The sequence below is a fragment of the Capra hircus genome, chromosome 8 (assembly GCF_001704415.2).
Source record: "Capra hircus breed San Clemente chromosome 8, ASM170441v1, whole genome shotgun sequence".
In the NCBI taxonomy this organism is placed as follows: domain Eukaryota; kingdom Metazoa; phylum Chordata; class Mammalia; order Artiodactyla; family Bovidae; genus Capra; species Capra hircus.
This window is the reverse complement of record NC_030815.1, coordinates 48,861,873-48,886,630: the sequence shown is the minus strand read 5'-3', so window position 1 is coordinate 48,886,630 and position 24,758 is coordinate 48,861,873. Positions and strand designations below refer to the sequence as shown.

The 24,758-nt window shown below is 36.4% G+C and overlaps 1 protein-coding gene across 1 annotated transcript in view; it reads left to right on the top strand.

Annotated features, from left to right (window-relative positions):
• ALDH1A1 (aldehyde dehydrogenase 1 family member A1) overlaps nucleotides 1-24,758 on the top strand; it is a 55,657-nt gene that overhangs the window by 11,660 nt on the left and 19,239 nt on the right. Inside the window, exons 2-8 of the mRNA XM_005683753.3 lie at nucleotides 3,174-3,278; nucleotides 12,294-12,434; nucleotides 14,865-14,994; nucleotides 16,593-16,654; nucleotides 18,712-18,840; nucleotides 20,162-20,275; nucleotides 24,515-24,617. Of these exons, the coding sequence (XP_005683810.2) occupies nucleotides 3,174-3,278; nucleotides 12,294-12,434; nucleotides 14,865-14,994; nucleotides 16,593-16,654; nucleotides 18,712-18,840; nucleotides 20,162-20,275; nucleotides 24,515-24,617 (784 nt within the window). The remainder of the gene's footprint in view (nucleotides 1-3,173; nucleotides 3,279-12,293; nucleotides 12,435-14,864; nucleotides 14,995-16,592; nucleotides 16,655-18,711; nucleotides 18,841-20,161; nucleotides 20,276-24,514; nucleotides 24,618-24,758) is intronic.

Here is a 24,758-nt window from a genome sequence, read left to right as displayed (position 1 = left end):
GGCCAGAATACTGGAGAGGGTAGGCTTTCCCTTCTTCAGGTAGTAGAGAACACAGTGTTAAAAAAGGATGAGTAGGGGTTCTGTGTGTCTTTAACAGAAGAGGGAAGGTGTGTGCATGTGTGTGTGTGTGTGTGTGAGAGAGATAGAGAGAGAGAGAGAGAGAGAATGCAAGAACAAGTTTTAGAATCTTAGTTTGAAGTGAGAGCAGTGTAAAGCTAGAAATGGCAATGAGCTGAACTTGGGACACTTTGATTAAGGTGCTACCCAGTGATCTCTTGGGGAAAAAACCGGACTAAAGACATAGGAAAGAAAACACTGTAAACTTGAAGAATATGAACTGTAAAGTCTACAATAACTTCAGGAAAAAAAAGATAATATATAGTGAAGGACTCTTTATCAAACATACCAAAATTTACATTCAGCCTAGTATTCGTTTCTTTCAAAGCAGTCAGTTTTAGGTATCTAGACTTGTTTCAACTATTTGTACGAGATTAAGATTTGTTGTTAGGCCCAAAAAGGAAGAATTTCACTTCAAATTTGCCTTTATAACTGAGAACAAATTATTTTTAATATCTTTGTTATCAAAAGATAATAAATGTTTATCCTTTGAAAGTAGATTTGATTTTCACAAATAGGCTAAAATCATTTAAACTTCATCTAGGGTATAAAGTGGGTAAGCAATCAGAGCCAGGCTTCTATGCACAATTAAGCTGTGACTATAAGTTGATGGTATTTTCTTGTTCATCATAAATTTCCTCTAACCTTTCTTAGTATATAAAGATAAATTTCATTGAATATTTAAATCTTATGTTTACAATAATGATATGTTTTTTATTTCTCCCTCAGCCATCTTTTAAAAATGAATTTTATCATTAAATAAAATATTATAAATAAAAAAAATAATAGCTACAATGCTGATTCACTCCAAAAGATGTTGAGCAAGTCAGTAGTTGTAATATAAATTTATTTTTCTTCAAGTTCAACTAAGAAGTTTATATTCTTTTCATGGAGGCTAATAGGAATTTTATGGTCTTCGTCTGTATTATATTACCCTATCAGAGAAACAAGGATTTTCTCGATACTTCTATCTTTCTCAGACTTCCACATTCGTGTCTTTGGACATCTAGTCTCTTTATCTGAACTGCTTTGCTTCCCCTTTAATTTACTCATGTCCACATCTTTTTCCTGTCAGTTCCAGGCTAGCGCTACAATTCTTTGGAACTCCTCCAAATACATAGGTTACATTGGCATGAATAGGCAAATAAGGAGACATATCCTTCCTCTTGTTTTTTTAGCAAGTCAAAATATCAAAGTGGACACATGTGCAGAATATTATAGATTCTACCCATATGTAACTACTGGATTCTCGGTTCTTTGATTCAATTTTAAGTTATTTAGTTAAGAGTTCTTCACTGAGGTTAAGATCACTTGAGGGCTGGGATTGTGCTGAACACTTTGACTGGGATTTTTTTGTTCTGAGGATAAATCAGAGAAACAGACACACACTGTCCTTGACCTTATCTTAACTTATAGCTTGAGAGGGAAGGCAAACTTTAAAAATGAGTTTTTGAAAAAGTGACAAGCTTTATAGTAGACGTGTAGGAGAACAGGGAATGCTTTTGTAATAATTTTTTAATTTTTTTGAGTAACAATCTTGTAAATCACAGAATATAGAATTAATTATGTGTAAACATTTTGTGATATATAGTAATATATATCTTGTTAATTTGACAGAATGTTAAGCTAAATTTGGACACTGCACAGAACAGCTAAGTCAGTGCAAACTCATAGGTTAATTTAAAAGACTACTTTTATTTCAAATATACACAATATAAATAATTAAATCAACAATGTACAATCTTGAGAGTTGTCACTGGGGAATCTTTAATAGTTCAGTAATTTGTATTTAGCATAACAACCAATTTAAACCTTGAGGGGCAGTGTTTCAATACATTCTCCCTCAGAGTTGCACAATTAATAACTTATCTTTAAATATCAAGTAAAGAGGAGGTGTCTGAGTTAAAATATATATTATAGATCCACTGTGTATGTCACCTTTCATTTAAAATTTCATGGGTCAATTACCTGTGGTTTAACATTAAATAAACTAGTTTATGTTGTAAAAATAATCTAACAGGAAGTCACAATACATAATATTCAACACTGTACTTATGATTTTTTTTGTATTTCAAAAATGAATAAGAAAACAAGAGAATAAACAAGAAATAATGGAATGAGAGGAGAAAGAAGAAATTCTAGCTTTTGTCAGAAACAAAATATCACTTTATTCACCACAAAAATAGTCCTTCTTAATTTGGCTACGTAAGATATTTTTATTCTGTGAAAAGATGAATGAGATATCAAAGGTATTATAGTTTCCATAAAGAAATGCAAATTCAGCATTGCAAAAACTGAAACAGACTTTTTAAATGACATACTAACACTTCTTAATATTTTTACTCTTTGTGTACACAGAACAAAATTCAATTATTTTCTGCACCACCTGTTTCTTTAGATGCAAGTCTCTTTTTCATAGATAGAACTAAGAAATCTAGTACCTGATTTCATCTGAGGACAAATAATTTACTAGACAACCTTTTAAAAAGAAGAATGAAACCCTTATGTCTTTAAAAAGTCAATGAAGAAATGTCACTAACTGATTTTTTTCCTAAGCAATCTTCTTTTAAAATCCTCCCTCAGGCTACTTTTAAGACAGTAAGCTAAAGGATCAGAAAATAGTCACTTACCATACCAAATCACCAGTAGCCCAAGATGAGCATGTTCAGAATCTGAAGTGGAAAATAGACAATGATTCATAAAGATCAAGCCCAATTAAGCCTTCACTCTTGCCTCAAATTCATGGTTATTTAAGATAACAGCATCTTTCTCTAAATTGTTTTCTCCAGTCTGTATTTTCTGTTCTTTAAATGACCTCATATCTTAGTGAAATTGTAAAGTATTACTTTATTTTAGTGTGTTATATATGCACACGTGTGTGTGTTTGTGTGTAAAATGTTTTAAACAGTCAAAAAATTCCTGGAGAAGGCAAGTAGCTGAGGGAGGTGAGGTTGTAACATTGGGTTCACTTAGTGCTTTAGTTTAAGTTTATAAAAAATTTCTGAAATTGGCTGGATATTTAAATGCCTTTTTACTTATCTTTCCTCTGTCTACAGATCTTCATAAACAATGAATGGCATAGTTCAGTGAGTGGTAAGAAATTTCCAGTCTTTAATCCCGCAACTGAGGAGAAACTCTGTGAGGTGGAAGAAGGAGATAAGGTGAGTTTTGTAACAGTATTTGCATTTTATGCCAGGTTTCTTTGTTTCTCACCATTCTGAGTGCCTAACCCCTATTCCATCTTCAAACAGTCATGTCATGAAAATATGGTTTCCAGGGCATCTGAGGAAATATTCTTGGTACATAAAGGGTACTCAATAGTCACGTTAATAATGATGAGCCTGTTCTTCTGGGTGTGGAGTTTCTTTTCATATTATTTTCCTTGCTTGTTTTTCAATTTAAATAGTATCTATATTTATTGAATGACCAGACTGCATATGAAGTGAGTGGTCATAGGTTTAAAAAGTGGAGAAATCCTTTATTTATATAAAACATTTTTCTTAAGTGACAAAAGGAAATTTAAAAAAAATTTTAATACAGGACTTTAGTAACAATACATTGCCAAGTCATTGCAGTAACAAGCATTGAATTAACATTAATCAGTACCTAAAAAACTGAATTTTAAAGGATTTAAGTTGAATCACAAATTGTGTTGTTTCTTTTTAGCTAATAATATAACAACAAAAGCTAACTTTTATAGTGATAATTTTTAATATTGATTTAAAAAAAATTTAGTACACAATGCAACCCTATGTACTATTGCTAGCCAGTTTTACGAATGATGATAGAATAGCAGAAATAAAAGGGTAATTTCCTGAAGATGATATTGCTAATACATAATGAAATCAGCATTCAAATGCTGATTTGAATCGTGCTTCTGACTCCAGAACCTGTGACCAGCAGGGCTACTCTCTTTCTTTGTTAATATTATTAAAGTAAGAGAAGAAGAAGAAGTGAAGTCACTCAGTCGTGCCCAACTCTTTGTGACTGCATGGACTGTAGCCTACCAGGCTCCTCTATCCATGGGATTTTCCAGGCAAGAGTGCTGGAGTGGGTTGCCATGTCCTTCTCCAGGAGATCTTCCCGACCCAGGGAGTGAACCCAGGTCTCCCGCATTGTAGGTAGATAGGTCAGGGAGTGAAGAGATTAGAAGCCTTCAGAATTTTTATCTGAACACATATCTTAAAAAGAATATGGTTTAATTGGAAAAGATTTTTCTGGTCTTCAGTTGTCTAGCTCTTATCAAGATTTTAATTTTCTGTCATGTAAGATATAAAGAGGTTAATTATTTTGCAAATTATTTTGCAATTATTTGAGCAAAACTCAAGGATAATACTACTTTCAGTAGTATTAACTGTCAGTTCATGGCAGCAGTCATATGTTCTCATCCTTTCTCCATTCTTTCCTTATCTTCTTCCCAATCAACTAATCTCAAGATATTACACCTTGCAAACCTATTTGAAAACAGTGATAGACCTGAAGGGCTCTTTAGGATTTAGGAAAGGCCCTGGATTCAGGTTGCAGTATTATCAGAAGAAATAAGACCCATGCCTTGAGGGGCAAGAATGCAGAGTTTAGACAGAGGAGTCAAGGGCTTGAGAAGTAGAAACAAAATAGAATGGAGACACATGTCATCTGCTTTCAGATTTCACTTTCTATATACCAGAGTTCACCCATGCATAAATTCCTCAAGGGTTTCTCATTGCCTATGGGGAAAAAAATCTTTGCTTCTGGCTTCCATTTTTCCCTATCAGTGTAAGAGTTCCAACCTTTACCATGCCCCAAACATTGCATATTGGTCACTGCCTCTAGATGATGGCCATGGTACTGTCCTTGGGACCAAGTTCAAGTCATCATCTGTGATAAGAGCACAAAAGATCCACAGCTGCATTTATCATTTAACCTTTTGGAGCGTCTATTCCTTTTTGTATAAAAGAGGGAGATAGAAAAAACTTGGGGGAGTTTAACTAAGGAAACATGGGGGACTTCCCTGGTGGTCCAGTGGTTAAGACTCCATGTTTTCAGTGCATGGGGTGCAGGTTCAATTCCTGGTCAGGAAACTAAGCTCCCACATACCTTGTGGTTGACTGCCCTCCCCACAAAAGAATTGGAAAAAAAGAAGAAGAAAACAAGTAAGTAAAGTGTTTTAATAGCGCCAGGCATATAATGAAGCCTCCATTGTTATAGGTTTCACACTTCTTTAAGCTTTCTCTAACCTTTCCAGGTATAATTGCTCTCTTCTATGTCATTATAGAACACCATGTTTATGTATACTCTAAACCTTGTGTTTTATTGCTTATTGGTTAATTTGTCTGAGACAATATGCGTCTTGTAGAGATCGAAGACGTGAGATGAACTTGATTTAGAGGTGAACTTGTAGAGATGAACTACATCTCACCTTTATGCCCATGGTATCTAACACACTATAAGTAATGAATAAATGAAATAACTTACTCCTTTATCAAGTTTTGTTTCTATATATTTCATACATCTCAGAAATCTAGTACTAAATTGACTATTGACTAAAAATTTTCAATGCTTTAGAATTTCCTGGGGGGGGTGGTGCTTAAAACACTGATTCCTGAGCCCCACCTGTCCCCAAGTTTGTTTCAGTAATTCTAGAGTGAGACCTGAGAACCTACATTTCTGACAAATTCTTAGCTGAAGCTGATGTTGTTGGGATCAGGATAAGGGAATATACTTTGAGAACCACTGAACAAATATATTAAATCATAAGTTGTATCTCCTCTCCGGTGTTATTAACGTATAACAGGAGGCAGGGGTTCTGACAAGTACGGAAGTTAATGATTGGGAACTGTGCTAAGACAATCCCTCTGCATCTCTCTGAAATGGTGCAAGACTGAACTAGGGCAGAGAAGTATTGATGATCCCTGGCAAAGTATTCAGGAAATGCAGAACCCTGGGTCCCAATGAGCCATTCCCAGAAATGAGAGAAAAATTGGTTCTTCACATTCAATATGGAAAAATAGCTTTTAATCAGAGACTCCTAGAGATCTACCCAGCATTCTGTTTGTGCTAAATCACTTCAGTCATGTCCGACTCTTTGCAACCTGTGGACTGTAGCCCACCAGGCTCAGTGGGATTTTCCTGGCAGGAATACTGGAATGGGTTGCCATTCCCTCCTCCAAGGGATCTTCCTGATCCAGGAATCCACCTGCATCTCCCACAGTCCCTGCATTGCAGGTGGATTCTTGACCACTGAGCCACCAGGGAAGCCCCCTACCCAGCATTGCTGCTGCTGCTAAGTCGCTTCAGTCGTGTCCAACTCTGTGCGACCCCAGAGACGGCAGCCTACCAGGCTCCCTTGTCCCTGGGATTCTCCAGGCATTACATGACCTCAAATATCCTAGTTGCTTGAGTGGCTCTGACAACCCTGAAGAGGTGGGAAAAGCAACAACAGGCAAGCTGAGGGCAGAGTTGAGCCCCTGATGGTTGCCTACTCTTTCTCTCCAGAGGTGTCCTGGCCTCTCAGGAGGGAGACCGCAGAACCGTTTGCAGTTTGCATTAGCGAAAGGAAAAAACATTTCTTAATTCTTTAGCTCTGGGGCCTTGGACATCTCACTTGGCCCCTAGCTTCTGGAATGAGTTTCCTCAGTAAAACAAATCTGTGCCTGGAATTCCAGGTGAAATCTTGTCAGGCCATCTGAGGGCTTGGCATCGTTGGTGAGATTTATCCTCTTTATAAAGTGGCGTGAGGGAAAGCTGATGATCACACCTGAAGCTTTAGAAATACCTATTATCCTTTTGCTCTCTGCTTATTGACGGTTACTGCTGCTTGTCGAAGAGAAGAACTGTCTGTGCAAATGTAGATTAAAAACATTCATTAACGTCCAACAAAGCTGCAAATCAGGTCACTGTGCTAATGGAGTTGGCTGAATACTTATCTCTCAAGTTAGATTGTTTATGGTATAAACTGTCCATAGCAAGCAACTGTTTGCTTGAGATCCAGTGCTCTTGTCATCATATTCTTTTCTGAAATAATCAACCAGCTTTTGTTTTTAAATAATTATTGCTGTTCTCACAAGTTTGCCGACAAATGTATAGTAACTTCTAACGTTGCTTAGTGAAGGTACAAATCTAGTAAATTACAGGGTCACAGTAAACCTAATATTCTGGAACTGACTCTTTAGATAATGAGCCAAGAGGTTTTAAGGATTTAATTTATGAGTAGAATGGAGCTAACAATGGGCTACATACAGCCTTTCAATGGTATTATAAAGAGAGGAGGAGGGGCAAGAACAAATGGAGGTTACAAAGCAAAGCACAGATGTGGGTGGGAACTGTTTTCTTTTCACTTCAGTGGCTCTTTTAGGCTATATCGCCTAATCCCACAAGCTGCTTTTAATACTACAGCATGACCTAGCAAATAATTGGTGGGGATAAAAGTAAATGTCCATTACAGTAAGTGTCTGTGACAGGTGTAAAACTGGTCTGATAACTATTTTCTCCAAATATGGATGAATGTAATATGGAAATGCCTGGTCTGGAATGAATGGATGAGTTCAGTCCTTCCTTAACTTCCTCTGTTCAACTTAGGGTCCCTTACTTTAAAAAAAGGAACACTTTAAACACTATCAGGTAAAAGCGCTATTGATGGTAGAAAATTTGAGTTAATGTATCAAATTGTTTTCTAGTTGTTTAAAAATTATGTCTTTGGATATGCTAGTCCTGGATTAAAAATCCAAGCAATAATAATCTTGGGATAATAATAATAATAATAATAATATTTTTTAAAACCTCTATACCTAATAGTTTGATTAATGTAAAAGCTGTGCTATGTAATGGAATCAGTTAAGATATGAATTATTTTATAAATATCAATATAAGAAGATTATTTATATAAGGAGCACCCTTATATGAAATCAATGTAATGTAATGAAACTCATTATATGATACATAATAAAATGTTTAAATATTTATTAACTGCCTATCGTAGACTCAAAGAGTAAGAAATATTATAGCTTATACTAGCTGCTACTGCTAAGTTGCTTCGGTCGTGTCCGACTCTATGCGACCCTGTGGACTACAGCCTACCAGGCTCCTCCGTCTATGGGATTTTCCAGGCAAGAGTACTGGAGTGGGTTGACATTGCCTTCTCCGAGCTTATACTAGAGGTAGCAGTAAATATTCATTGCAAAGGAGATCATTATCAGGGTAGCTTTAAAGCTACCCTAAAACTGGATTTTGGAATCAGATTTGGAATCAAATTTTGGTTCTACTATTACTACATCTCATGTCCAATAAAACCAAGTCTGTGATGCTTAACTACAGCAGTAGCATAGTGCCAGGAACTTAGTAAGCTCTTAACTAGTAGCTATTATCAAGCTCGTTTAGTTTGGCAAAGGTTTAGGTAGGTTGTGATATTTGAGCTGAGTCTTAAAGAATATGAAGGATTTTGAAAGGCAGGGATGAGCTGGGAGAACGTTCTAGGAAGGAAAATTACAAAAGCAATTGTGAGAAATAGAGGGCTACCTAGAGTAGAAAATGTATAAACACAAGTTTGAGTAGATGACTTAGAGCCCGAAATGCGAGGCCTTGAAAATCAGAAAGAGGAGACTGGCTTCAGGACTGTGAGCAAAAGGGAGCATTTGCAAATACAGGGAAGGAAAAGTGATATGGTCAAATTATTTGAGGAAGATTAGCCTGATAGAAATAGGCAAGACCACAAAGTGGTGGCTCAGTGGTAAAGAATCTACCTGCCAGTACAGGAGATACAGGAGATGCAGGTTTGATCCCTGGGTTGGAAAGATCCCCTGGAAGAGGAAATGTCTACCCACTCCAGTATACTTGCCTGGGAAATCCCATGGACAGAGGAGCCTGGCAGGCTACAGTCCACGGGGCCGGAAAGAGTTGAACACAGCTGAGCGACTAACCACGCAGCAGGCAAACAACCTGAGGAGGGAAGAGAATGGACTTAGGAGGGTTAGGAACAATGCAAAATGATAGCCTAAAATAATACAGGGCAATGAAAAGTGAAAGGAAGTATTAAAATACACTAGAATTGCTGAGTTAAGTTTGTTTTGACTCACTCCAACTCCAATAGAACATACTACCACTTAATGAACATTTAACAAAATGTCTGTCACACAGAAAATGTTTCAAATATCACCTTATTTAGTCTTCAACACAACTCCATGAGGTAAATTATGGTGGTGGCTTAGTCGCTAAGTGGTATCCATCTCCTTGCTAGCCCCTGGACAGTAGCCTGCTAAGCTCCTCCACCCATGGAATTTTCCAGGCAAGAATACTGGAGTGGGTTGCCATTTCTTTCTCCAGGAGATCTTCTCAACTGAGGGAATGAGCCCGTGTCCTGTTTTGGCAGGCAGATTCTTTACCACCGAGCCACCTGGGAAGCACGTGAGGTAAATTATCCCTATTTTAAAGATAAGAAGAGACATTGCTGGTGGTCCAATGGTTAAGAACCCTTCTTGCAATGCAGGGGGCACAGGTTCAATAACTGGTTGGGAAACTAAGATCCCATGTGCAGCAGAGGAATTAAGCCCACACGCCACAACCACTAAGCTTGTGTGCCACAACTAGGGTATCTGTGTGCCACAACAAAAGATCCCACATGCCACATCTAAGACCTGACACAGCTTAAATAAATAAATATTCATTTTTAAAAAGATAGGAAAACGGAAGGTTAGAGAAGTCATATAATAATATAGTTCACTTCAGAATGAACTGAACCAAATTTCTCATGGTTTATAATAATGATGTGATTATGTGGTTGTATGTTTCTCCCACACAATAAGGATTTTCCAAAGGTTGGTCTCTTTACTTCACTATTTTATGGTTAGCAACCTGATAAGAATGCTACAGAACAGAGTGTTTAGCAAATCATAAATGGATGACTAGATGGATACTTCAAAACTTACATAGTTAATAGGTGAGGAACCAGAATTCAGATCTGGGTTGTTTTGTTCCAGAGCTATATATTAACTACCATTACTCTATTTCTGTGCCTGAAAGATAAAATATATGAGAAAAGGAGAGGCATGATCTAAAGAATATAACCACAAAACTGTCCTTATTTATAGCAGCATTCTCCAGGAACATATTTTCCATATGGCAGAGTTACTTGTCTTGAAGCCAATTATTCCATATCCCTTTGAGAGGCCAGAATGCCTATGATAAACCATATTTGGCTAAGGCTGATGATAGAACACTAAGCAGAAGGATCCCAGGGAAAGCTGTGTCATGCAGACCTTTTTAAACACAGAGCATGTATTTTATAAGCCGTGGTATCTACAGATCATGCTGGCAATTTCAGATTCTTGCAGTTTGCCTTTAATGTTTTTCAATAGCACTCTTCCAAAATGATTTGGAGAAGGTGAGAACCTATGGCCTAAAACAATGTCTAAATATAAGCAATCAATGTGGTTAACTGAATGCTCAAAATAGGAACTATATATGTGTGTGTGTGTATATATATATATATATATATATATGCATTTCTTAGGAATTGAGAGTAATAATACATTTATTTTATTATATATAATCGTCATTCCCTCAAATGTTAAACAGTAATATATACAAGTGTATGATGCTTACAGTGAAAGAATATTTGCTTGTAGTCTATATTGTGATAATATTACCACTTAGACCAGATTATGCTTCTAAAATATTTCTCTGGCCCAAGATCATTTTAGCGTAGCAATACATATTGTAAAAATAATTTACTTCACTTGTATTTTAATTTGCAGACTCGTAAGTTTGGGATGACTTCTTCTTTTTTTTTTTTTTTTACTTTTTGGCCACACTACACTGGATCTTAGTTCTTCAACCAGAGATCAAATCTGTGCCCCTTGAAGTGGAAGAGTAGAATCTTGGCCAGTGGACCACCAGGGAATTTCCAGTTTGGGACTTCTTAACTAAATATAATAAAAGACAGGGAATATTAATCTGAGATCCATGCCTCCTCAAGGGAAGATACCATTGTTGAATGGGTTCAGTTTAATTTGGGCAACTTAAAAAAAGAAAAAGAACAATTTTATCTTCAGTTTCTTTTAGGGAACTATCACTCCTACCCAAAAGAAAACACACTGGCCTAAGAGGTACACGAACACTGGGATGATGTATGTGTTTAAAGTATTTGCAACTGATTTGATGGGGAAAGGAAAAAGGACACAGGAAGTAGCAATGGAAGAGGTAGTGGTTTTTGTAGTAGATGGATTAAATAGGAGCTCATAGATCTGAACAAAGATCTACGGGAGTGAGTGGTCAGGGAGAGCACTTAACTGAGGCAGCGGAGGAGAGAACAGGAGGAGTAAACCAGTTTAGGAAAAGGTGTGAGTAAAGACACACTAATGAAGGCAAGAAACCTAGACTGAGGTGAAATTTCTTGATTACTTTTGTTTGAATTAACATAATTAAAGCAATGTCTTAATAGTAAGAAACTGACCAGTTGGAAAATGAGAGGTTGTAATATACTGACCCTTCTTTATACCAGACCCTGCTGCCTCTATGCCTTTTTTCCTTCTGCACAAGAGGACTGAGGACATGTTTATAATGTTTACTCTTCAACAGCAAAACACAGTTCTTATTGACCCTTCAGTAGGTTCTTCATGAGAGTACACAGCCCATAAAATCAACAGAGACCCAAGAAGATACTCACTGCTTAAGATCTTGAGTTTCCCTGGAACTTTTGGCAACCAAGTCACCAAAACAGTAAAATGTAGTGATGAAGAGCTAAGATTCTACAGCCAGCTGGGCTCTGTATAAAACATAGTTTAGCCACTTTCAGCTACTGAGCTTGAGCAAATCTCAACCTTCTTTTTTTGCTTCAGTTTCCTCATCTGTAAAATAGAGAATGTATCTGTGTCATCAAGCTATTGAAAATTAGATGAGTTAATATGTGTAAAGCAATTAGAACATTACCTGATGTAAGGTAAACACTCCAATGATAGCAACTATTAAAATATAGTATTTCTGTTCTAGGAAATCATGCATGTGCTTTGTATATGGCACTCATCATTCCGAAAAGTAGGCAGCAGGTATAATTCTAATATACAGTAGTTGAGTCTGTATAATGTGCTGGACTTTGAGCTGATGAAGACACAGCTTATGAGGAACTCTAGTCTATTTTATATGGTTATTATCATTGAATTTATGAATATATTTAGCCCACTAATTGAATTCACTTTGACTTGCAGGAGGATGTTGACAAAGCAGTGAAGGCTGCAAGACAAGCTTTTCAGATTGGCTCTCCATGGCGTACTATGGATGCTTCAGAGAGAGGACGGCTGTTAAACAAGTTGGCTGACTTAATTGAAAGAGATCGCCTGCTCCTGGCGGTGAGTATTAACTGAACTGGGCGGAACTCAAAATCTCTAGAAAGCATTCATGGTTCAGATTGGTAACTTATTTTGTTGTTAGTGGTTACTACATACTCTCTAAACAACAATAACAATATACTTTCTAAAAACAAAACAAAAAACTTCTACCAGCTCTTGTATATGAACCATACCACTGAGCTTATTTTCAGACAATAAGTACTCTGCATTCGGGTTCTAGATGATGTTAATATCTACTCCCAAAATAGATTTTGCAGTCTAAACTTTGGCAGGTGCTGAGTTAAAACAAAGTAAACAAATTTCTTTCCTTAACTATAGAATTTCTGAGTCTTTAACAAGGTCATCTGCAGCATGAAGATTCTAGAATAATAGACTAGCTTTCTTGAATTTACTTGACTACTGAACTCTGAGTGAAAAAAATCTCATGTAGTTTCTTAAAGGTGCCTAGAATATTTCTTTAAAATGACTCTTATTTCTCCAGTCTTAGCCTACCAAAGCAGTTAGTAAGTGGCCACTTTTTCCCCTCCTGAAATGAACTGATACACATTCACAATGGCCTTGATTAAATTATATGCTTTTTGTAGGTGAGAGAGTAATAAAGAAAAATCCATTCATGTGTTTATAAAAATGTTATTTTTATGTATACTCCTTTTAAAAAACATTTCAGCAGTTATATGGATTAGCACATAAAATGGGTAGAGGGGGTGTTTCCTTGTTTTCTCCTTGAGAAGCCAATTTAACACAAGGCAACAGCAACAGAAGATTTCAGAGTAAGCTTTTACTTGCCTTTAGAACCTTAACTTGCAGTAACAGGAAGGCTTTCTTTTTTAAATCAACATTGTTAGTTATAGATAATCAAAGTGTTGTTTATTATCCAATCAAAGATTCAGCATAAAATATGCAAGAGTATGGAATTAGAAGCTATACACAGTATAACATTAACTGAAAATATCCTATAGGAGAAAAGCAGAATATGTTAAAACTTGGCTTCCTTAATTTATTTAATCTGTGAATTACAGAGACAGAATATTGTACAACAGACAAGGAACTGATTTAAGAGTTTGTCACCTGTACATTTTTGCCTCAGCAGAACATCAGGCCCCAAAGTCTTAAAAGTTCTGCTTAAGAAAAGGAGGAAAAGAAGAGATAGTCATCCTAAAACCATCAGGGCACTAGATTAAAAAATGCTGAACTTTACAGACTAACCATTCAAATAATTATGGTATTAGTGACAAAACTCAGAGTTTCACAATTCAAAATTTTGTGGAAGAAAACTCATAGATTAAAAAATATCTAGAGGTTACTTAAGTTTGTGTGAATTGTGTGAGAATATCCACACGGAATGTAAAAATTAAAAATGATTATTGAGGGATTATTAATGGTCACTGACAGTAAATAGACACCCACTGTTATATCATGCAACAAGTAAAATCTTCTTGGAACCCTGATCCAACTAAAGAGACTAAGCACCAATCTCACAAGCTGTGCGAATATCAAATTGTGACCACTTCCTGGAAAGTTGGTTCACTAGGGGCCCTCAGAATGAGACAGAAGGGCACTAAAGTTTAGAAACCAGAATCTCAGTACCTTTTCTACCCGTATTTTATGTCCTTAAGCAAGTCATTTTAACTCTTTTTTTTAAATCTCCTTTTTACAAAGAGGAAGTTACACAAGATTGCTCACAGGATTTCTTCCAGTGTTTTCAAAATTCCCTAGCACATAACTATTCAAAATATTCAGTTCATTTCAATCGCTCAGTTGTGTCCAACTGTTTGCGACCCCGTGGACTGCAGCACGCCAGGCTTCCCTGTCCATCACCAACTCCCAGAGCTTGCTCAAACTCATGTCCATCCAACCATCTCATCCTATGTTGTTCCCTTCTCCTCCTGCTTTCAATCTTTCCCAGCATTAGGGTCTTTTCAAATGAGTCAGTTCTTCACATCAGGTGGCCAGAGTATTGGAGTTTCAGCTTCAGCATCAGTCCTTCCAATGAATGCCCAAGACTGATTTCTTTTAAGATTGACTGGTTTGATCTCCTTGCAGTTCAAGGGACTCTCAAGAGTCTTCAACACCACAGTTCAAAAGCATCAATTGTTTGGTGCCCAGCCTTCTTTATGGTCCAACTCTCACATCCATACATGACTATTGGAAAAACCATATTTTTGACTAGATGGACCTTTGTTGGCAAAGTAATGTCTCTACTTTTTAAAATGCTGTCTAGGTTTGTCATAGCTTTTCTTCCAAGGAGCAAGTGTGTTTTAATTTCACAGCTGCAGTCACCATCTGAATGATTTTGGAGCCCAAGAAAATAAAGTCGGTCACTATTTCCATTGTTTCCCCATCTGTTTGCCATGAAAGGATGAAATATTAACTATCTTTTTAATATAAAATTTCTATGGAACTTTAGACTTGGGATGATCTCTTTTTCAGACAATGGAGGCTATGAATGGTGGAAAACTATTTTCCAATGCATATCTGATGGATTTAGGAGGCTGCATAAAAACACTACGCTACTGTGCAGGCTGGGCTGACAAGATCCAGGGCCGTACAATACCCATGGGTAAGTAACTTTAGGAAACCACCCAGAGTGAGGGTAGGGGTGAGGAGAATACTATAGAGATGAATAATTCCAAACTCTCCCTTTTAAAGATGTCAACCAAGTAGGGGAAAATTATTTTCTTCTTGACTTTGAGACAATGCAGTTCTGAACCTGGAAGTTCTGCTAAGATTCATCATATGGATTTTAAAATTGTTCCAGCATAATCATGCAGAAGATAACACTACAGATATTTTAGAAAATATTAGAGTAAGAACATCTGTATGCCCACAATTACTGATTTAAGCAGTTGTCTCTCTAAGGAAACTTTTCAAAGCTGGCCTCTGAAATTATTTATTTGGGTTTTATTCCAACAGTGACATTTACATTCTTCCTATAATGTAATTATTTAAGCCTCTTTGTATGTTTCAGTATGAGTAAGCTCTGATCATTCTGTGTGCCTGGTCTAACTCAGTATAGTTAGAGCAGGCTAATTAAACAAACTAATTCACATTGATTTGTTTCAAATAGTTTCAAAGAAAGATGAGCCTGTGTTTATAGCTTAAGAATTTGTGTGAGTGAATATGTTTGCTTTTTAGTATTTTAATACAGTATACACATAATGGGATAAGAATATGAAAAACATCAATTTGGAAAACACCAGGAGCTGAATTTAATTCATATAAACTTACTGACTATGAAAACAAAATATCCTCCAGGACTGGCCCTGATGTGCATTTCCATCTAATTGGAGCAGCCCTCAGCTTAAAAGTGAGCACCAGGAAGTGCAAAGGGGAGAGAGAGACCATGGTGGGACCAAGAACTGTGGATATTTTAGAAACTTTTATTTTACCTTTGACAAAACAGGAGAAGCCATTTAGAGTACAAATACATCTTGACAAGGGGCCTTCTTGCTATGACAGCCAGGAAATTTTTGTGGGAACTAGAACAGAACAAATCACAAAGCATAGTGCAAACTCAGGATGAGCACATCAAGGTCACATGTGATCATTCATTGAGGCATATGAATCAATCAGATCCAGACTGAAAAGAAATGTTTTCTACTTCTGACATATTTTTCATAGATTAAGAGAATTTGCTTTTATCATTTGGTAGGCAAAAAAAGGAGGACTTTTTAGAACAAGTCAGTGGGAAAAACTTGCCACTCATAGAGAGCTATTTTTTAATTCCACTATGTTTTAATTTTACTATTTTTAAAATTATATTAGGCACTTTAAAAATTACTGGTTGAACTTGAGTCATCAGAAACAGAGCTCTGTTTCTTTCCTATTTATACACCTTTTATTTCCTTTATCATGAAAGAAAGGAAATTTTGAGAATAAGTATGAATTAGAAAGTAGTCCTCTGGGAGGATCAGAGATAGAATAAACATTATTCAGATCTTTAACAATTGTGCACCTAACTCAGTTTTATGGTTCCTCTTATTTCAAATTACTATTTGAGGGCTCACCCTATTTTAGGCTTTTCATTTTGTAAATAATCAGAAATATAAACTCTTTTTAAATTATTGTCTATATCTTCCTCTTGCATCAGCCCCAAATCACCATTCTATGACTATCAAGCACATTTGTCCATAAATGTTTGTGCATTTTATTTTCCAGATGGAAACTTTTTTACATATACAAGAAGTGAGCCTGTTGGTGTGTGTGGCCAAATCATTCCTGTAAGTTGTTCCCTTATGTAACTTTCAGTCTCAAAAGAAATGAGTTCTAATTCTATTTCATTTGGTAATGATGCTTTCCCAGGCACAAATGAATGCTTAGATATTTGCTAAATGTGGAGCAAATATAGTCATTTTTGAACTCAGGTCTCTCTGTGACGATACCCTTTGAATACGAACTAGGTAATCTAAATCCTATCTATACTCTGGTACATCTCTTGAGTGTGTTTCCATAGTACAGTATCACCAAATCTTAACCTTTTGCCCTAAGGTTTTTGTTTTTTTTTTTAATTTTTTTAATTTTATTTTTTTTTACTTTATTTTACTTTACAATACTGTATTGGTTTTGCCATACATTGACATGAATCCACCACTGGTGTATACAAGCTCCCAATCCTGAATCCCCCTCCCACCTTCCACCCCATATCATCTCTCTGGATCATCCCCATGCACCAGCCCCAAGTATCCTATATCCTGTATCGAACATAGACTGGCACTTCGTTTCTTACATGATAGTATACATGTTTCAATGCCATTCTCCCAAATCATCCCACCCTTTCCCTCTCCCTCAGAGTCCAAAAGTCCTTTCTATACATCTGTGTCTCCTTTGCTGTCTCTCATACAGGGTCATCATTACCATCTTTCTAAATTCCGTATATATGTGTCAGTATACTGTATTGGTGTTTTTCTTTCTGGCTTACTTCACTCTGTATAATCAGCTCCAGTTTCATCCATCTCATTAGAACTGATTCAAATGTATTCTTTTTAATGGCTGAGTAATACTCCATAAAAGCTATATTGTAAACTCTGTTTAAGACTTACAATTAACATGTACATAGCAAAGCAGTCATTGTGCAAGACACCAGCCATTTTAATGAAGTATAGTATGGCCAACTGCTCTCTAACACTTCATATATCTGCGTTGGGACTTCTCAGCATGGAGAATAGCAGCAACCAGAGTGTTCAAATTCTTGAATGAAATTTCTTAACTAAATGAAAGAAACCATGCCAGAGGCATTTGAAGCACAGTATGGAATATATTTTACCTTTAGATAAAAGGCTTTGATACTCCATATTCTTCTTTAAGAAAGTACCATGTTTAAGCAGAATCATGAAGATTTCCTTTGAAGTCCAACAAATAGGAGACTACCAATGATTTTACTTTAAATGACATATTCAAAAAGGCAAAAAATAAAAATAAAAAAAGATGGTAAAATGCCCTGGTGTTCTTAAATGAGGAAGTGGTAATGACTATCTTTTGTTCCAACGAGACTAAAATATATGTGTACCAACGTTTTGAATGAAATTGCTTGTTAGTTCAAAACTCCCAATAAAATCCATAAAATTACATAATCCTGAATAGTAGCAATTGCTAATATTTACTGTTTGTCTGTGGTGAACCAATCGTTGTGTTAAACGTTTGGACCACTTTCTCTATGAATCTTCAGGACAGCGTTCTGAAGTAAAGAGAATTGTTGTCAGCATGAGCAGATGATGAAATCATACATAGAGTGCATATAACTTGTCTGAATTCTGCTGCTCAGTGGTTGAGCTGAGATTTGAACCAAACTGTCAGTCTCCAGACTTTAAACTTCTGCCTTTAGCAAGCTGTTTTCAGTGGAAGTAAATATTACTAAATATTATTATTGGGTAAATAGTTATAATTAAAGACCTATTAAGGAGTGAGGAATAGCTACACTTTTTAAACACAGACAACTTCTAATATATTTAATAGTAAGGTTTGTTTTCTAAACCATGCAGTGATTTCTTTTTCCTGGTAGAAAATAAACTCAAAATAATAGCACTTGATAAAATTTTATGACTTTCTCCTACTCTCTTCCTGTATCTAGTTTATTCGGACTTTGTTGTTGTTGTTGTTATTGTTTTTAGCATTTATGAGTTGCTTTGAGCAATGAACTTAATTAGGATATAACAGATGCTTAAACAAAATTACCTCAATTCTTATTTAACATCTAGGGGGAGCATAAAATGTAGAAGTTAGATTAGCAAATGTGGCTTTCAGTAATACAAAGAATCTATTGTTACATATTGCTTTCTAGTGGAATTTCCCGTTGCTCATGTTCCTCTGGAAGATAGGGCCTGCCCTTAGCTGCGGAAACACAGTGGTTGTCAAACCAGCAGAGCAAACCCCTCTGACTGCTCTTCACATGGGATCTTTAATAAAAGAGGTATGTTTGCTAAATCAAAATGTGTGCATGATCTCAGGAATCTTAACTGATAGTAGGAAGACCTCATCTGGTGCTACTATAAACTACATTATCTGCCAACGACACCTATCCAGTGGGGACACATTACACGTGGCTATTGGCAAGGATTTCTGGCAGTCAACCCAAATGAATCTATGCCCAAAGGGAGACAGGAAGTCGGACTCAAAAGCTTTATGTCAAACTGTCACCTATGAGCTCTTTTTTATTTCTTTTGCCCAAGATTCACAAATGCAGATTCATGTTGAAATTGGTATGATTTTCTTCCAAATGTTGAAATGTAAGTTGGTTTATAACTGCTATTAATGACTTGGAAATTCTGCATATTTATTTAAACTGGTCTATCTGAAGGTTGGAGTCCTCTGAGCTTGCTTGTAGTATTGGGCTAGATTATTTCTAAACAATTCACCCGTGAAGGAATAAGTTTATATTCTCTAACCTATTACAGTTTCTTTTGCATTTACTTCCTTGCTCAAAAGCTGACAAAAGAACACATAAAATTTATTTTCATAAATTTTGGCTATCCAGGTTGTTTTATTTTTTCTTGTAAACAAGTTCTTGTCCTTGTTCCTTCATATCTTACCGATATTTTAAAAATAAGCATTAGTTCCGAGAAATTTAAAATTTAGAAAATCTGGACCCGTATCTTAAAAATATTCTGCACTTCAAATTAAAAGTAGGCAAAAGACATGTCAAAATGAGACCTTCTGATGCAAATAACATGAAATTTTAATGTGCTATTCCATTTGCCACACTGCTTTATACTTGATAATTCTATAACTGGTATTGGAAATCAATCTGTGATGCTTGATCATGAATTCAGTGACCATTTTTAACCTAATATTTTTTCTGATTAAATAATGTGGATAAGAATTTGCAAACAAATTAGTATGCCCTGACAATGAACAGGTAGAAGCTAAAAATATTAACATCCTTTTGGCTTCTTATTTTTGCTGAATGGATAATAAAAGACATTGTTTTCCTTCCACGTGAATAATTTGCCAAACACTTTTACACATACTATTATGTATAGTTAGTATTATGAAATTTGAGACAGCTATCACTGGGGTAAAGAACCATGAAAGTCAAACGCGGACTTTAATGCAACCCATGAGGTTAAGTGAGCTAAGCAGTGAAATAAGAATAATAATAAATGATAAAACCACGTAGATAAATCTTTCCTTGTAGAGTAACTCATTAGAATCAAGAGGGAGCTTTGGCTCCATACTCTCCTCTTTTTCTGTAGAATTAAATGACCAACTGTTCTATTTTGCTTGTCTTTTAGGCAGGGTTTCCTCCTGGAGTAGTGAATATTGTCCCTGGTTATGGGCCTACTGCAGGGGCAGCCATTTCTTCTCACATGGATGTAGACAAAGTGGCCTTCACAGGATCGACAGAGGTAACATCATTTACTTAGGCCAGTAGTGAAGCAGTCAGAAGCGTGTTTTATGTTACTGCCTTTAAGCCGACATTTCCTTAAAACAAAAGTTCTTTTAATGATTTGTTCCTTATTCTAGCCTTCAAACATGTTTATAGAACATAAGCAGATGTCATTGAGATGAAACGGAATACCTATTACCAATGTGGGAGGATTGGAGTAAACTGTTTTTAGTATGTTATTACTTTGTGTGACGAGAAATATGACTGATCAGAACTTGTCATATGATTTGTAAGGTTTATGATAGAAGATATAAATTAGGCCACAGTGATGTGTATGAATGAATTGTAACTTTAACCTGTAGATTAGGAAGATCAAAGAACAGAGCCTCACCCTTAGCTCCTTATTTGGCGCTCTCCTGTGAACATTCCGAAAAGAAGCCAGCAGCTTAGCTTCCTGGATCCTAACTTCTCTGCCTCACTGGCTCCAGCTTGGCTATCCAAAAGGTGAAAGAACAGGATCCCAGCCATAGGCACTTCAGAGGACATGAGAGCTGGTAAATGCTCTCTAAATGCTCTGGGTGTTGAAAATGTTTACTTTTTAAAACTTTGCGGAGAAAGAAACAGGAAGAACATTCCAGATAGTAAGGGAAAGCTAATTTGATTATTTTATACTCCTGATTAGCCACTTCAATATAAAAATTAAGTTTACATAGAGAACTAAAGTAATAGAAAATAAAATTTTATTTTTCTTGATCCTTTTTAAGCTAGATAACTATATACTTTTTTCTCATTGGTTTATAGACATAGAGTAGAAAAAGTTGACATTCTACAAATTCCTAATTGAGATAGGAGAAAACCAATTCTTCATTCAGGAGTCTGGGGATAAAACAATTGGGAATGTTTGAGACAGAGCAATAAACTGAAAAATGATGAAGTCACAGGTAGAAATCATAGCAGAGGAGGTGAAGCATGAAATTTCAAATTCCTCAGCCTAGTATTATAGACCATCCTCATCAGGGCCCATGCACTGCTTATGGTCCTGGTCTGGCCCACGCGCTTTTCTAGCTCGTCTGAGTCAGAGGCTGCTGTTCCCAGATGCCATCTCCACAGCACTGCCTGTTTGTCTCAGCTCATCCCTGAGACTCTACAGCACTTTGGGAGCACTTTATCTTCCCCTCCCCCCCAAAACTTTGATATTAGAAAACTAAGAAACATCTGTGTTCAAATGCTAAGTCTACCCCTTGTGGCAGTGTGCCTTCCAAAAGTTAAGTATCCTTGCTAAAGTTAAGTTTCTTTATATGTAAAATGGGAATAATAATATCTACCTTATTGAGTTGTACCAAATGAAACTGAATAAGCTAATGAGTGGTAAAACATTTAGCATCCTACGATTAAACTAAAACATTTAGTATCCACATATTAAACATATTAAAAGCATTTAGTATCCACTAAATGGCATGACTACTATGTGTTCTACTGTCATTTCCATTCTCTTGTTCCTTCCCTTACTCTTTAATTTTTCACACTAGTTCAGGTGTGAGGGAAGAGGTCCCTTCTCCACATAATATTTCTTCATCACCGCCCCATCATTTTCTGATTGTTCCCTGTATTTTTTCATTCCCATAAGTTTTGTTCATGCATGGCCACGCTTACCATAATGTGGCTCCCACCCCAGGCCACCTGGACTTTCTCTGCAGTCCCAGGAGCATCCTAAATTTAAAAGCTTTCCATCTGTGCTCCCATTGTCCTTGATATATAACTGTAACAGCACTTGCTCCTTGCTTTGTTATGTATCTCTCTCCACTTTGCTGACTCTCCTCAAAGACTGTCTTATCCATTCTTATCTCCAGAAACCAGTATAGTAACTACTTCTGATTGAGTACTAAAGAATTAAGTGTGACTAAGGAACTGGCAAACCACTCCATTGTTCTTGCCTAGAGAATCCCAGGGACACGGGAGCCTGGTGGGCTCCCATCCCTGGGGTCGCAGAGTTGGACACGACTGAAGCAACTTAGCAGCAGCAGCAGCAGCAGCAAGATGACTTTAGAAGTCACACAGAAAAATCAGTCTTTCTGGGTCGTCCTCTTTTAGCTTCAAGTCTGTGGCTTGGCAGGTAGAAGTGAACTTGCCAAATGTCATGAAAGAGGCAAACCATGGATTTTATATTTTTGCAGTCCTTTACAGCAGCTATGCTCATTATAAAGATGCTTCTGGCAAGGTTAGAATTTTAATGTCCCATTAGATTCGTTTAAAACAGTAATCAACCCACGTTGTATGAGATGTGCTAAGGTAAAACATTTTTATGAGCATTTGCTACTTCTGCCCCACATGGCAATGCCACGATATCATGGAACGTATCTTTTACCACAGTCTTAACAGTGTTTCCCTTCTCTTCATTCCAGTGCTTACCTTTTCTTTGAGAAAAAAATTATGAAGTTTTACTTTTTTTCCAAATAAGGAAACAAAAGTATGGGGAAAAGACTGATTCTTCCTTATTTTGACTTTACCTAGACCTTTGGCTGCAGTCCATGGGGTCGCAAAGAGTCGGACACGACTGAGCGACTGAACTGAACTGAACTGAACTTGGGAAAGCTCAAGCAAACCTTTTATCTGCAAATTACACAAACAAAAGTATAACCTTTCTTTCTCACTCATACTTCTAACCATTCTTCATGCTAGTTTTTTTAACACCTGTAGCTTTTAGAAAAATACCTCTGATTTTACTCCCTTCCCCAAGACAAAAATTATCTACTTTAATAAAGTATCTCCAGCAAATCTTTCTAAGCCAATAAAAGAAAAAAAACATGAAATAAAAAAGATGCAGAAAGAATTTGGAGAATTCAAAGAGAAAAAAGCAAAGAATATTTTTTAGGAAATACAAAATTCTTAATCACCTCAAATGAAAATTCAGTTTTTGAAACTGGTCATGAGAAATATTAATATGTTGTGGAAGCAAAATAAGATATCATAGAAATTTCAAATAGGGTTTCCCCATTTCCAGTCTACTTTTAGTTTATTATTTTAATTAACTTACATTTATAGGTTTGATTTTGGGCATGTAACTTTTACATAAGATGAAAATATTAGCAGATTAATTAATGCTTTACTCTCTAAAGCACAGTAGGGGTCAGTTCAGTAGTCACTTAAAATTTAAACACACACTCAGCAATGTCTACCTATCATTTATTTAGTCAGGATAGAAACTTGTTACTGAAATCGATGCATTGAAAAAGAAAAATGATCCAGAGAATAAAAGAAGCAAGATAAAATGAATCGTCTTGTAAAAAAGAAAAGCAAAGATCAGTTTAGTGTACTAAGACTTCAATAAGAAATAATAAAGAGGAAACAGTTGTAAAACAGACCAGGTTTCAGACACGAGAAAAACATAAACAACTACAGAAAATAATCTTGATGGGAAGTGATCTGCAGACGAAAAAAAAAAGAAAACTCTTTCCCTGAAGATAGGCCACTAGCGTTAAAGAAACAAGTTCAAGATTCCAGCTAACTAAAGTAGCAGCACAGAGTACAGATCCAATTTCTTTCTCCAAGTTCCAATATTCAAGGTATGGAGGACAGCAGGAGAAAGAGGGAGTGAGAGAAACAGTTACTGCTACCAGGCAGGTGACATCTGTTTGGGAAATTGATGTGTATGCAAATGATACAATCCACGGGAAACTCTGAAATCAGAGTTCCTTTGAGGGAATTTACTGGGGATCAGAGAAAGAAAGGGTCACGTTCATCTTGAGTCATCACAGAATGCTAAAGAGGAGCTAAGATACAAGCTGGACCCTAAGGAATGATAGGATTGGAGGCAGCCCAAGTTGGGGTGAGCATGTACTGAGAAGCAGAGATTCGGGGGTGGTAAATATGCTACTTTATTTGGAGATGGATAGAGTTTTCTGTATTTCAACAGAGGGATGAAAAGTCAAAACAGAGTAAGTTATGGTTGAATCATGATATATCAGATTGAACAGAAGAAAGATGAAGCTCTGGTTAAAATGAAAAGTAAACTCCTGTTGTGCCATGTACAGTAGAATCATGTACATCAAATCAGTTATTACATTCAATATATCTGTTTTCATGATATAGCATATGTTTATGCTTGGATGGAAGAGCCTTTGGTAGCAGAAGCAGCCAAATCTGAAAAAATGCCATTTTTCCCATTTCTCCCACAAATGTCATATAAATTTAAATTGCTAAAGAAACTTGCCTTGATGGCAGCAGATTAAGCCTCCTTCTTTGTAATGCTTCATTTCAGGTTGGCAAACTGATCAAAGAAGCTGCTGGGAAAAGCAATCTGAAAAGGGTTTCCCTGGAACTCGGGGGAAAGAGTCCTTGCATTGTGTTTGCTGATGCCGACTGTGAGTAAAAGCCTCTCTGCTCACTTCTCACACTTCCTCCTTTTTGGCCGGGTAGTACCATACAGAAAAGGGTTTCCTTCTAATGTCAAAGTGTAAGGCATTAACCAGAGTTCAAATACACTCTTAAAAATCTGTCAAACT